The following is a 15535-nucleotide window of genomic DNA, read 5'->3' on the forward strand; positions in this document are numbered from 1 at the left end:
ACTTGCAGGGTTGATGTTGCAGGAATATATCCAAGGGTTTGGCTAAAAAATAATGTCAATCCTAAAGATGTAAAACTCTGGTATGAATATGGGGCTTTGGCCTCAGTTTATACAACGTCACCAAGCTTCCCGAAGATATCACAGTTACCAAAATGAATCCAGGAAGCAGTCCAAGAAACATGGGCAAATAATGATCATTTGTCCAGAGGAGATGTGCTTGAGTTATACTTTTTTAGTGCAGCTCCAGAACCAACAGTGAAAGGATCACATGAACCCTTTTATTTCATCAAGCTGAGGAGACTTGATATAAACAGTCATAAATTTATCAAGGATCCTAAAACTGAAGAAATACCCTTGGTGTCCACTTTCGGGGAAAATGAGATCTCAACCAGAAGGGCATGGGGTATTTGGGTCTGTCTTACTGAGATGAACAAAGTCAAGTTTTCATTCAAATTTTATCAGAATTCTGTGAATGGATCGTTCCTGTTGAACACAATGACAGGAAAAACTACAGCATTTGCGGAAGAACTCTTCGAAAAGAAGAGAAACCTTTTGTGGAACAGCAAGCTGCCGGGAAATAAGAAAACTCGCCGAAAATTTTGTAACATGGCTCATATTGGACGATGGTCAGAGAATATCTGCCCAGAATGCCCAAATCAGAAGGAGCCAGAATTTGAAAAAACCTTTAGACCCCGAACGGATCGAAAGAATTTTTCCGAGACAAGCAAAGGTAGACAAAGACCACCGAAGATGCGTTTTCACAGGGGCCTACTTCAAAAGCAAAAGATGCCCCGACAACAATAAAGCAGGCATGTGAGGAGAATAAAGCCAAAAGAAAGTGGCAGGCATGTGATTCCTCCACTAGTAAAAGATGCCATCAATAATGGCATAAAAAATTCCAGACAGCTGCCTCCTCCACTAGTAAAAGATGCCATCAATAATGACATAAAGAAATACAAGACAGCTGTGAGATTTCCTGAAGTTTCTCGGTGAAACGAGTGGAACTACAGCTATAAATACAGGCATTTGAGGAAGCTGAAGATATCGATCATTCCCTTCAGTTTTCTTACAAATAAATTGTTGTAATATTTCTCTTTCTATTGTATTAAGTTTTCTTTTATATATTTCAAAAACAAGGCTACTAAGAGTAGCTAAACAAGTTGTCTTCTCCTCCTTAAAGGAGTTGATTTATGTAATAATATTATGTCTGAATAAATTTCCTAAATCTCTCGTTCTTCATGCTCATATTTTATAATTAAATTTATATACCATACGCCTTAAGGTAGAAAACGAATTAAGGCTGTGCTGGGTGTCGTTGAAGGAGCTTGTGCAGAAACCATCTGCTGCGACTGCCTGGTTGGAGTGTGAGGAGAACTTCGTAAAACTCGGCAGGTATGACCCGACGACATTATGGTCAAAGAGGTATTTAAATTTAATTCATCGTACGGAAGCATGTTGGACCCTAATCTGAAGTATATCGGCTGGAAACCTTGCGTAACTAATAGTCTTGCATGGCCGGGACTGGTTCGATAGGTATAACAAAGCCACGTACAAAGAATTAGTTTTAATTATATTTTAATTCAAATATGGGGGCCACTAGGGAGTGAAAATAAAGAAAAGGGTGGGTAGGGAGTTAAGTTAAAGAAAAGTTTGGTAGTGGGGAGTTTAAAATAATTTGCCCTTATTTTGTTTTAAAAAAAAGTTTTGAATGATTTTGATAACTACTTACTTGGATTGTAACAAATTATATATCAATTCTCTTTGAAATTTATTTATTAATTAAAAAAATATATATTGCATATTGCTTCTCTTGACAAAAGTTTTTGCTCTCCGCTTTTGTTGCTCAATTAATCTACGTAATATATATATTGCATATTGCTTCTCTATGTTTATCTATGTGCTTTAGAATAAATTTTAGCCCATCAGATTAAAAATTTTTGGTTATGCCCCTACATTATAAACTTAGTCGTGCCTCGGAAGACAATATTGGTTCGAAGGAAACATTAGGACTAAAAGGCAAGATTTAACTAAGACACATGAGAAAAATCGGGAAGAAGGTGACTAATTGAAGAAAAGTTCAGATTTCCAGACAAACAAATTGGGTACGTAGTCTCATTTGTCAAGGATTTGGTAGATAATCTACCTTCGGCCAACGGCCAATTAATTAGATAAAAAAATCAATCAATTAATTCTATACGTACCATGTGATAGAGATAAGACCCAATAAAAATCAACCAATCACTTCTAGTATGATAAATAACCTCGTTGTCTTTTTCAGACAAGGCTGAGAACAGAAGCTGTACTATATGAGATATAATAACAAATATTAATGGATATGTTTTTTTTTTTTTTTATATGAGAACCCGCGGCCGCTATCCTTACGTGCGCTCTGGGTAAACCCCGAACTAACGCAATAGCCATATTAATGGATATGTTGATGCAGGTCACGATGGGGCCGAATGATAAAAGAGTGATTATACATATGAAGAATGTGAATATAACATATATATAATTTAATAAATTATTTTTAGTTTTTATATAACTCTTATTTGAATTCAACTTACATTTCCTGTCAGATATACATATACATAACACGTTTGCAAAATAATCATACAGTCTCTACTTACTGATGTTGTCTATATATCAAGCATAACAATATTTTGTTGTAACTTGATACAATGAATGTTCATGACAGAGTATATAATAAGCATCTTTCTCAACTAAAAAAAATATTTATGGATTATTGGATATATATTTGAGGCATCGTCCTACAGCAGATTGAACTCTATATTGATTAGTATTAATACAATTGAATGATATGGATCCTTGTGTTAATGAAACTTGTGAGGAGTTGAAATTTTATACAGTGTAATCTTTACACCTAATCTCAAGTGGTTTATGTTGGTTCTAAAAACACAAGCAATCTTGATTTTGATGATAACGAAACTTGTTATTGTGTTTTTAACATATTTACTTAAGCCTATACTTCAGGCTTTTGTAGGTGTCGGGTTTTTAGGGCCTTACAAAGTAAAATTCCTCCGACCAGGGTATTTGTTCATTGATTTTAAGCTGGAGAAAGACATGACTAGATTCTGGGGAAGGGGGAGATGGTATCTACAGGGCCATTTGTTGCGTGTGTTCAAGTGGACGCATAAGTTTGATTATCAGAAAGATAGCTCCATCGTTCTGGTTTGGGTTCGATTTCCTGATTTGCCAATTTCGTTATTTGATAAAAAGCATTTGTATTCGGTCTCCTACCTTGTCGGTAAACCTTTAAAGATGGACGAAGCCACCTCTAAATCGGAGAGACTTTCCTTGGCTAGAGTTTGTGTGGAAATTGATCTTTTGCAACCCCGACATGATGAGGTTTATATTGGACTCGGTGATAAGATTGTCCAGCAAAAAGTGATCTATGAATCCATTCCTAAATATTGTATAGATTGCTGCCATGTTGGACATAGAATTGAGGAATTTTTTGTTAATGGTAGTGTTCCGAGGCCGTCTCCTAAAAGTAAAAAGCTGGGTGATTTACGTGAAGTTATTAACGAGAAGAAATCCAAAGAAGCAGCCTCTAAGGGAGTTGTTGTCCAACAAACTTCAGATTTAGGGACGAGCTCTGATGGTCCTCGAATGGTTTGGAAGAAAGTGGGTTCTAAAAAAAAGGAAAAGAGAAGGAAGTGGAAAAGAATCAGAAGAAGGTTTAGCTAATACTTGTTAGCGTGAGCCATACTCCACCGTACATATATTCTAAATATAGTTTCCTTATTTAATTATTTGTTGAGATTGTGTATATCTCTATTATCGGATGTATCCCATTAATCATGGGATTATTTGTGTGTTCTTGTCATAGATAGTTTTAGGCCTTTCTAGTATAAAAAAGAACGTACAGTACTCGAGAGAGCAATTCAGAAAGGAAAAGCAAAACCAATTCATGAATATTTACTGACTTCTTTCTTGGTATCAGAGAGGAGATCCTTGATGATTTTCTAATCTCTACCATTCACTAATAATATTGATAATGGCTGAATCAATACGACAAGACCAGCCAAATACAGTTGCAATTCTTGAAGATCTCACACTGAAGATGGCGCAGGCTTTGTCCCAGAACCAAACTCAGATTCCAACTATGATACACGAAAGTGCAGCGGCACATATTGGTATCAAACTTGATGGTACCAATTATGCATTATGGTCCCAAATTGTTGAGATGTATATCTCGGGAAAGGACAAATTGGGATACATAAATGGCGATCTACCACCACCAGAACCAGAAGATCCCACTTTTAGGAAATGGAGAACAGAGAACTCCATTGTGAAAGGATGGTTGATTAATTCAATGGATTCATCTTTAATCGGAAATTTTTTTCGATTCGCAACTGCAAAAGAGGTATGGGATTCAATCGCCACAACCTTCTTTGATGGCACCGACACAGCACAAGTATATGGTTTAAAGAGACGTGTGACTCAAATGCATCAATCTGGTGGATCTATTGAGTCATATTACCATAACCTCCAAGGCTTATGGAGAGAGATCGACTTTCGTCGACCAAATCCGATGAAGTATGCCGATGATACAAAGAAATATAATACTCTTCTTCAAGAGGATCGGGTGTATACCTTTCTTGATGGACTTGATGATAGACTCGATAAAATTCGGAGTGATGTACTTCAATTAAAACCATTCCCCACACTTGAGCAAGCGTATGCCTTTGTTCGAAGGGAAGATACTCGGCAAACTATCATGCTCACGGATGTTGAGCTCACTACCGGTGCAGTAATGGCTTCTAAAGGAATAAAGAATGGTCTGTCCCTACAATCTGCACTCCATAGAGCCAAGCAAGGAACATCTTTGTCACGTGGGGGAAAATCAAACTTCCAGTCAAAAACTAAAGAAGCCGAAGGTACAGGAAGTGGCTGCACTCATTGTGGAAACAAGAAACATACTCATGAAACCTGTTTCGAACTACATGGATATCCAGAATGGTGGGCTGAATTTAAAGCACGGAAACAAAAGGAAACTGCAGGTGGAATTGGTCGAGCAGCTATGGCAAATGCAGAACATAAACTTACATTTACGCCACTTGTGGAATCGAATTATGAACCTACAACTACAACTGAAAATCAAGGTAAAAATGGATGTCATGACAGTAGTGCTTTACATGTTTTCAAGGAGCATTCCAGCGGTTGGATTGTGGATTCTGGGGCAACGGATCATATGAAATTTTGTCCAGTTGACTTTGTCAGAATTACGAAACCAAGGCGGACGAATATATCCAATGCTAATGGTGTTCTATATCCAGTTACAGGGGCTGGAACAGTGAACATATATATCTCCCTCGTTTTCTCTATCTAATACCTTATTAGTACCATCACTCTCAAATAAATTGATGTATGTGAGCCAAGCTACTGAAGAATTGAATTGTGTGGCATTAATGTATCCAAAATTTTGCCTTTTTCAGGACATTCTCACAAAGGAGATCATTGGGCGTGGTACTAAGCGAGAGGGGTTATACTACATGGATGACTTTATCCTTGGAAGAGTTAATAATGTGAGCAGCTCTCTTAGCATAAAAGAAAAATTGATATGGCAGTGGCACCGTCGTTTGGGACATCCGTCTTTTAGCTACATGAAACATTTATTCCCTAAATTGTTCTCAAATCTGAACCATTCTGATTTCAAGTGTGAAACATGCATCTTAGATAAAAGTCATCGTGTTCCTTTCCCAGTTTCTCTCAATAAAAGTGAAATTCCTTTTGCTCTGATTCACTCCGATGTTTGGGGACCATCTCCTATTACTACTGTTGCTGGTATATGGTGGTTTGTAACTTTTGTCGATGATTGTACCTGTATGACATGGCTCTATCTGTTAAAACGCAAAGATGAAGTGTTTGGTGTTTTTTGTGCATTTCATGCTATGATTCAAAATCAATTTTCAGCTAAAATTCGAATCCTTAGATCGGATTATGGGGGAGAGTACGTGAACAAAAATTTCTTTGAATACTTTCAAAAGAATGGTCTCATCCATGAAACAACCTGTAGCCAAACCCCGCAACAAAGTGGAGTTTTCGAACGGAAAAATAGGCACATTTTAGAAACTGCCCGTGCATTATTTATTGAAGCTAAAGTTCCTAGCCAACATTGGGATGATGCTATTGTTACTGCTGTCTAATTATTGAACCGAATGCCCACCAAAGTTTTGAAATTTGAAGCTCCACTATAAAGTTTATCTAAATATGTTGTTTTGCCATCTGTGTTGCTCATTGCCCCACGGATATTTGGATGTGTTGCATTCGTACATTTACACAAAACTCAACGAACGAAACTTGAGCCTTGTGCTGTCCGCTGCGTCTTTCTAGGCTATGGTACAAATAAAAATGGATATCGGTGCTATGATCCTATAAAAAGGCGCATCTATATCACAATGGATGTCACCTTTTTAGAATTAGAAACTTTCTACCCTTCCCATGTATCAACTTCTTCTCTTCAGGGGGAGACTTGGAATGAAGAGCAGAAGTGCCATGATTGTCCAACCGAAAATGAGAATGCACAGATCTGGAATTAAGAGCAGAAAGGGCCTGATTGTTCAGCTGATCATGAGAATGAAAAAATTGCATCAGTTACACAATGTTTTGACAATGAGAGTGAAGATGATAGAGAAATTATCTCTCCAGCTGGGGTTGCTCCAACAATTAATGCAACTCAGGAAAGTGAATCTCTTACAGCAAGGAAAGAAACCCATCTCCCTCATGTACCTGACAATGAGAATCCTGTCATTGAGAATATTGGTGAGGTAACATCTACTGCTCAAACTCCTAATCATACTTTGGACATTTCTGTTGGTTATGGCTTACCTTTCAGGCACAACAGGGGTAAACCCCCAATTCGTTACTCACCAGATGGTGCAGGGAAAAGATCGAAGTATCCAATCTCTAATTATGTTACTACGCAAGGGCTGTCCCAATGCCTGAAAGCCTTTGCAAACAAGTTATCAACTTGTCCAGTCCCCTCATGTGTCGATGAAGCTCTAACAGATCCAAAATGGTCACAAGCTATTCAAGAAGAGATTGAAGCCTTGGAAAATAATAAATCATGGGATCTTGTTCCTCTACCAAATGGAAAAAAACAGTTGGATGTAAGTGGGTGTTCTCCATTAAACATAAAGCAGATGGATCTATTGAAAGGTACAAAGCAAGATTGGTAGCCAAGGGTTACACTCAAACATACGGAATAGATTATCAAGAGACGTTCTCTCCAATAGCAAAACTAAACACTGTTAGAGTTTTGCTATCCCTAGCAACAAATTTGGATTGGCCACTACACCAATTTGACGTGAAAAATGCATTTCTTCACGGTGATCTAAAGGAGGAAATATACATGGATGTCCCATCGGGCTATTCTTCATCTACTGTTAAGAGTGTTTGCAAGCTACGAAGGTCTTTATATGGGCTGAAGCAGTCACCGTGGGCATGATTTGGACGCTTTAGCATGGCAATGAAAAAGTATGGTTTTCAGCAAAGCAACTTATATCATACACTTTTTATGAAACATAAAAAAGGAAAGGTAACTAACTGCCTTGATAATTTATGTAAATGACATGATTATTACAGGGGATGATATGGAAGAAATTTGCGAGCTTCAAAAGCAATTGGCTGCTGAATTTGAAATGAAGAACTTGGGTGGACTGAAATACTTCCTGGGAATTGAAGTAGCGAGGTCGAAACAAGGTATTTTTCTATCACAAAGAAAATATGTACTTGACCTATTAGCTGAAGTGGGAATGTTGGATTGTAAGCCAGTTGACACCCCAATGGCGCAAAATCTGAAACTTGAAGAACTCCCCGATCAAGAACCAACAAATAAAGAGATGTATCAACGAATAGTGGGTAAGTTGATATATTTATCCCACACTCGCCCGAACATTTCCTATTCTGTTAGTTTAGTAAGCCAATTTATGCATTGCCCTCGTAAAGACCACATGGATGCAGTTTTTAGAATACTTCGTTACTTGAAATCAGCCCCTGGACGGGGGCTCATGTTTAGTAAGAGTGGGCATTTAGACATTGAAGGGTATACAGATGCAGATTGGGCAGAGAGTTTAGTGGACAGGAAATCTACATTGGGGTACTTTACATTTGTGGGTGGTAACTTGGTTACTTGGAGGAGTAAGAAACAAAAAGTAGTGGCATTGTCAAGTGCCGAGGAAGAATTCAGAGGAATGACAAAGGGACTTTGTGAGCTTATGTGGCTCAGAAAATTGCTCTCAGAAATTTGTTTTGCTCCTAACTTAGGAATGAATTTGTTTTGCGACAATAAAGCTTCCATTGAGATATCCCATAATCCAATTCAACATGACCGAACAAAACACATTGAGATAGATCGACATTTCATTAAACAAAAGCTTGAAGAAGGGGTGATTCGTTTTCCCTTTGTGAGGTCAGAAGATCAACTAGCAGACATGCTTACAAAAGCCATCTCAAGTAAAAGCTTCCATAGCTCACTGGACAAGTTGGGTATCAAAGATATCTTTGAACCAACTTGAGGGGGAGTGTTAGCGTGAGCCATACTCCACCGTACATATATTCTAAATTTAATTTCCTTATTTAATTATTTGTTGACATTGTGTATATCTCTATTATCGGATGTATCCCATTAATCATTGGATTATTTGTGTGTTCTTGTCATAGATAGTTCTAGGCCTTTCTTGTATAAAAAAGAACGTACAATACTCGAGAGAGTAATTCAGAAAGGAAAAGCAAAACCAATTCATGAATATTTACTGACTTCTTTCAATACTCCTTCTCACGCTCTGCATGGTTCTCCTAATTTGATTGAAGATGATCACGCATATCTGGGGCCTCGCAACCCGTTCAATGGTCAGGGTTTAAAATCTCTGGGGCCTCGCAACCCGTTCAATGGTTAGGGTTTAAAATCTATTAATCATTTTGATCCTCTTCTGGAATTAATTTATGAGGAACCGTTAGTTCAGCAACCTCCCACTACAAGAAAAACGGTTAAAGACAACGCTTTTTTCGCGTTGTTAATGTCCCCGAAAAAGCGTTGTCGTAGCCAGTGTTGTAAAAGATCGCGCTCAAAGACAACGCAAAAAAAGCGTTGTCGTTTCTGGAAAAGACAACGCTTAAAAAGTGTTGTCGTATCTAAAAACGGCAACACTATTTAAGCGTTGTCTTTTATAAAAAGCGTTGTTATTTTTGGAAAAAACAACGCTTTTTAAGCGTCATTGTATCTGGTAAAGACAACGCTTCAAAGAAGCGTTGTCTTTTTTGGTAAAGACAACACTTTAAAAAGCGTTGTCATTGTTAAAAAAAAACAAAAAAAAAATTTAATTAACAAATTTTTAATATTATAAATCACTCAAAATTCAAAAATTTGTAGAATAAAATTTAATATAGAGTCTTCCAATATTATAAATCATTCAAATAAAAAAATAATCGAATTCTAAATTAATGAACACTAGGAAAAAACTATGCATTAATCTCGATAAACTTTGATTCCTTCCTTCAGCACATGTTAGCGTCCCAAGCTTTCATAAAAGCCGCAACAATCTCTTTTTCTTTAATTTGTATCTTCATACTGTAAATTATTAAAAATAAAAACAAACATAAAACAAATATAAATAGATTACAATGAAAAGTAAAAGCAAACATATTTATCAGTAAAAGAACATGAACTACGAATAACGAAACTATCACTAAGAGATTGAAATTATCAAATGAACTACGGTTTATGAAATTATCACTAAGCGATTGGAATTATCAAGTTGTTATCCATTTAATTAAAGAATGCGGAAATATCTTCTTTCCAGATACTAGATTTAACAATCATGACTTTATTACTCAATTATTTAATGAGTGATAAAGTTTGTATACCTCCAGTAATAGCCATCAATGTTCCTAGTTTGTATACCTCCAGTAATAGCCATCAATGTTCCTCGTTAGTGCAGCAACACCGATGATACCTCCACGTTTCCATGCACTTAGCCCACGAGCTTTCTGGTGATCACGTTTATAATTCGGATTCCTCCTCTTTCAAAGCAAACAAGAATTTTAATTTCTAAGCAAGAAGCACCACATGCATATTTAAGACTGGAGGGAATAAAGAATTGCATGACAAAAAATGAAAGTGAGCTGGCATAAGACATAAATCACAAGAAAAGAGAAACTTCAACCTATATGCATGTTCTAATGATGTTATTTCAAATATGTAATGATGTTATTTCAAATATGTGCCAAGCAACTGAGCCTTAAGAAACCCTATAAACATCTCATGACCAGCAATCATTTTTCACAAAAATTCAATATACAAAAACCACACAATAAACACTTCATTGGCACAAAAATGAAACAGAAAAAGATATTTCATCACTTATTTTCTTGCTTATTTTACTTGAGCAAATGAGACAGAAACAATATCCCATTTTCTATATAATATAACAAACAAAAAAAAAAATGAAACAGAAAAAGATATGTCATCAAGTTTTGCAACACAAAATGGGCAAAACAAAGAAAGGTGAACCAGTTACATGTAAGATGTTTCCAACTCCCAAATACAAGCAACACGACGCAGAACTGTTGGAAGGATGGTGTAACTCCTAATTCACTGCAGAGAAGGGGACGTTCAGTGAAAGCATAAGCGAAGCATATGATGCAGAAGTGAGAACAAAGAAAGATTGGGAAAAGAGAAGAAGGGGAATCGTTTGACTGAGTAAAAGAAAACCACCAAGAGAAGCAAAAGAGACGAACAGTGGTAACAACCGATTATCTCTACCATTGTTATTTCAACACATTTGATGTGATTAGGTTTTGTAGAAAAAAAACATGCCGCGGGCATTCTTTCTTATCGGGAACGGGCGAGAAACACACATATTTCAAATTATTGATGCTTTACTACAAGTAGATATGTATCTACATATATATACATATATATGCGCAAAACATGTGTTAACGACTAATAAACATTTCAAAAAAAATGACTAATACAAATAAAGCATTACAAGCTCTCATATTAAATTAGAGATCTTTTAAAAGCTCATATTTTGTAAAAATCAGATACATTGTCAGATTCAGGGGCTTTTGCATCATATTTTTAAAAACTCGGGATTTTAAAAGAGAATTAATTACATATAACAAGCATGTTTTATTTTTGTAAAAAAAAAATCATAGAATTCAGCTTTTCCCTTCAACATTTAAAAACACATATTGTATGCATTGACGTTGTCTCTTTTGGATACTGAACTTGTCAAACGATTGAACCTACAACAATCCGATAATGAATATAACGACATGAAAATGGGAAAAATTCGAAATAAATCTAGCAACCATTACTTTATGCATTAAATAACAGTGAAGCCAAGCAACTTGAAAACACATACTAAAATTTTCACTTCAAAATCAATATACAACAGAACAAAATCAATCACAGATTCCTACCTTCAAAGAAAAAACAAATCTTCTCAGCGCTTTCGTAGAAGTAAAACACAATCAGCCACGAGAAACTTCCCCCACTCATAGACCTGAACCAAATATATAAAACACAATTAGCCATCAACTTCAAGCAAATTTAACAAAAAAAAGTTCAGCTTAAAAAGACGGTATCATATTCTGCTTTTTGACTCAAAACTAGCAATACATAAACATGGGGTATTAAGCTCTGTTTTAAACTATTATTTTGAACATATCCTCTTTGAAAAATTTGAAAATTAGATGTCACAAGTGAAATTGTCGTACAACCCCATCACAAATTGAATGTGAAAAAAGAACTTAAGTGTATTCTAAGGCAATACCAACACAATGGACTGGCGAAGAGCGACACTTTCCATTAAAAAGTTTCCATTTTAGTATTCTAATCCAATGACAGATAAAAAAACAGATTCCTATCAACATGACAAGAACTAAGCCAGACTACTCAAATTTTATCACAACTTACGTAATTCATTTCATATGGATTAAATACCAAGAAAATATATAGATCTGCTACACTCTTTTAAAATACTAGTATGGTGTGAATACGCTGCTCACTCACCAAGAAATGAGAAAGGGTTCGTCCAAGTAGTTGTAAACACCTAATCAAGTTATCATTAGTCTTACAGTCGATTTGAGGCCCTGGAAACTGCCCATTAATCAGAATTCCCTGCACCAAAATCACCATTTACTTCACATTCAAAATATCATTAATCCAAGAAACTAAGAAGACAGATCTAGCAGTTTAAGTGGGTACTACCTTCCTCAAATGAAAAGGAAACAAAAAATCAAATTCATAGTACTGAATAAAGTTAATTTCAGCTTTAAACTGCATTAAACAGCTTCCCTCGAGAACAATGCGCTCCTATTTTGACACTACACACCCACGCAGACACGGGCAAAGAGAATAAAAACAACTCAGCAAGAATCACCATTCCTTACCATCAAAGACTTCTAATCCAAGAAAATCCAAGAAACTACACAACACATATACACGCACACCCAAAAAAAAAACTTCTTGCTTAACACCTAGGGGATAGATATCGCTATATTTGATATTCCAAGTGTAAAATCTATAATGGTTGTCGCCAGTTGCAATATAGAATAGGAGCAGCAATTCAAAAATTTTGTTGAAACAACACACTTTGGAACACCATCTCATCTACCTACAAGCTATAAACGACTGTCTATAATCAAATTTACCTACATAAACTGAGTAAGATTTCGAGTGTCAAAGAAAATATGAGAATTCCACTAACAGTAATAGATCTTTCGCAAAGATCTTGACTAATATATACTGCCATTACTTACTCCACTCACAACTCAGTAAGTATCAAGACTTGCTCCAGAATTTATTGAAATTTTGCATCACGTGAAATGAGAAAGTGAAACCTCGAAAAAACAAGGAAGTTTGACGTAGAAACATCACCTCAAAACAAACACAGCTGCTAATGAATCAAAACCAGTCCCACATCATTTCAAGCAACCTTATTCCTAACCTAGGTGATGGTCGGCGAAGGCAACCTTCTAAAGCAGCTGAAGCATGCATCATATCATCAGGAAGGTCATCATTATCATATGTCCAATTATAATCATCTTTCCGACAGCTACAAGCATATAACCAATATCAAAATCAGATAAGGAAATTCCGATCAAACACTTATCATCATTACTAGGGTCTTAAAAAATTCATGTTTTACTTTAAAAGTTTTTGTACAATATAATCATATTTACTTTTGAAGAGGTTATGAAGCAACAAAAGTTATTCATTTTTATATAAATATGAATTAAAATGTACAAGTTAATTCACCTGTTAGCCTTTTAATGACAGCAAATTGCCATCCTGAAATTTAGCATCTTACAATGAGAAAAGGATAGAGAAGTAAATATATTATATGATACGCTTATTATCCAGAAAACCAACAATATTGATTGTAATAAGCAGTCAAAGTTATTCTAAGATACTATAAAGACAAGCAACTCTCCTAAAATACTGGAACAAATAGATAGAGTATGTATGGAAATTAAATGTCAACAAAATACCTCTTGAGGTTGAGGATGCCGGTGATATACAATGATGATGATCTCAAACTGAAATATTCTTCATGCATCCGAATCAAAATGGTAATCAAACACTGACATATAGACAACTTGACATTAAAATGTTCACTGCAAGACTCATATGGAACTTTGCTGGATTTTGTCTGTGGAAAATAACCAATTCCATCAAGAGATAAGTTCCCAAGAACAGAATAAACCTCATCCCAATCAGGTGATTTACTCAGATCAACCTCAGGAATAGGAGATAAGAATAATGCTGACTTCTGCAAATTTGCGCAAAACCTTGGTGCCATGTACCTGCAAACAAACTACGGTGGCAAACATTTAGGGCACATGTTAGAGGAACAATTTTTCAGGAAGCATTATAAATGCTAGAATAGCCAATTTTCTATGTGCTAGTCATTTCTGTTCTATGAATATGCTACAGTCCCTCTTTCAAAGCCACAACACAATTTTAAATTTCATTACTACTAAGAATTCCTAGTAGGTTAGAAACAAAGTATATGAACATGTTTTTGGAGAAGGTGGATTCCTATAATAATTTATTCGGCTAATCCCCTCCAGTGACCCATAAAGTATCTCGTAAGAAGCCTTTCTGGACTTACAGCTGAATGAATACAAAAATGTTCTAGTAGCTGTCTGTAGTCTATACAAGTTCTTACCACTAAGAGACAGTGAGCATACGAGAAATTATAGCATTTGAAGGAATATTTAAAAAATATAAGTAAATATATACTGTCAGGGAGTTTTAATTAACAACTCACTTTATTAGGTGGTGTGCATTTGTAAACCAAGTCGGCTGAATAATTCAAAATTTTTTAATTGTAACTCATCTTGTAAGCCACCACAATTCATGGCTAAAAAAATTGCCCTTTAGAAAATGATATATTAAATAAAGTGTTGCTTCCGAATACATTTCGACCCTCTCACTACAATTTTCAGATCCACTTATCCATAATGTTTCAAAGTTTGAAATTTTTTTTTATCTAACCTTATAATGAATGCAGCATGTGCTTGGATGCTTCTACCGACACAATCGTCATTTTAAATAATCAACACGATCATCTATATAATGGATGACAAATTAGCACGTACATTAACATAAGATAAAGAGTACAAAAACAATAAAGAAAAGTCCAGTGATATTAGCATATAAAACCAAAGCTATAGATAGTAGAAATAAATCAAATTTCATAGAAAGATGGTGCTGAAAGAAACGGCCGGCCCCTCTAATCCTGTTTCCATGGTTTCTGTTAATTAACTACTCAATTTCATCCAAAAATCCTAGATAAATAAATTTTTAAAATTCGAAATAATTCTTAAGAAATTAAAAAATCAATTGATACCTTCAATCGGCTCAAATATAGAACCTACAATCAACAATAAAACAAATATCAATAATACAAATTCGAATGAATCAAAATTTCCAAATTTCGAAACTCTAGAATTCGATTTATTCTTGGCTACGCAAACAAACTCCAAACAAATAAACGACCTCAACCCAAGGCTGAATGACTGTCGGCGACGGTAAGGGCGGCGGAACGACGACAGCTGGGAAAAAGGGTTTCCAGGTGACGCGAAGAAACCTTACAATGTAGGTATCACTAGCTAGCTCTCTTTGCAAGGATTCCGAATCTACTTTCAGATCTAGATTTCGATCACCAATGGCGGAGCAACCGGCGGTCAAAGGCGCTGGTGAATAGTGAAGAAGAAGAGAACAAAGGAACGCGCGGATGGACGTGGGTGGAGGGGAGAGAATTTTTTTTTTAAAGCTTTGTCATAGAATAAAAAAAATAGATTGGTCATCCACAATGCTTTTTAAAAATTGTTGTTGTAGAGACTAAAAAACGCTCATACACAACACTTTTAAAAAGCGTTGTCTTTAACCAAAAAAAATATTTATAGACACGCTTTTACGAAAAAGTGTTGTATTTATAAATAAAAAATATATATATGACAATGCTTTTCACTAAAAGCGTTGTTAAAAAAAACAACA

General features: G+C 35.6%; 1 protein-coding gene across 1 annotated transcript; it reads right to left on the reverse strand.

Moving 5' to 3' along the window:
• Positions 1 to 9359: 9359 nt before the first annotated feature.
• Positions 9360 to 15304, reverse strand: LOC140880653 (uncharacterized). The gene is made up of 10 exons (XM_073285275.1): positions 15035 to 15304; positions 14886 to 14909; positions 13770 to 13847; positions 13522 to 13682; positions 12908 to 13085; positions 12041 to 12148; positions 11449 to 11531; positions 10542 to 10618; positions 9889 to 10044; positions 9360 to 9592 (listed from the first exon to the last, which is right to left on the reverse strand). The coding sequence occupies exons 3-5, from the start codon at positions 13830 to 13832 to the stop codon at positions 12935 to 12937; spliced, it is 375 nt and encodes a 124-aa protein (XP_073141376.1). The 5' UTR covers positions 13833 to 13847; positions 14886 to 14909; positions 15035 to 15304; the 3' UTR covers positions 9360 to 9592; positions 9889 to 10044; positions 10542 to 10618; positions 11449 to 11531; positions 12041 to 12148; positions 12908 to 12934.
• Positions 15305 to 15535: the final 231 nt, after the last annotated feature.

The sequence above is a fragment of the Henckelia pumila genome, chromosome 2 (genome assembly GCF_033568475.1).
Source record: "Henckelia pumila isolate YLH828 chromosome 2, ASM3356847v2, whole genome shotgun sequence".
In the NCBI taxonomy this organism is placed as follows: domain Eukaryota; kingdom Viridiplantae; phylum Streptophyta; class Magnoliopsida; order Lamiales; family Gesneriaceae; genus Henckelia; species Henckelia pumila.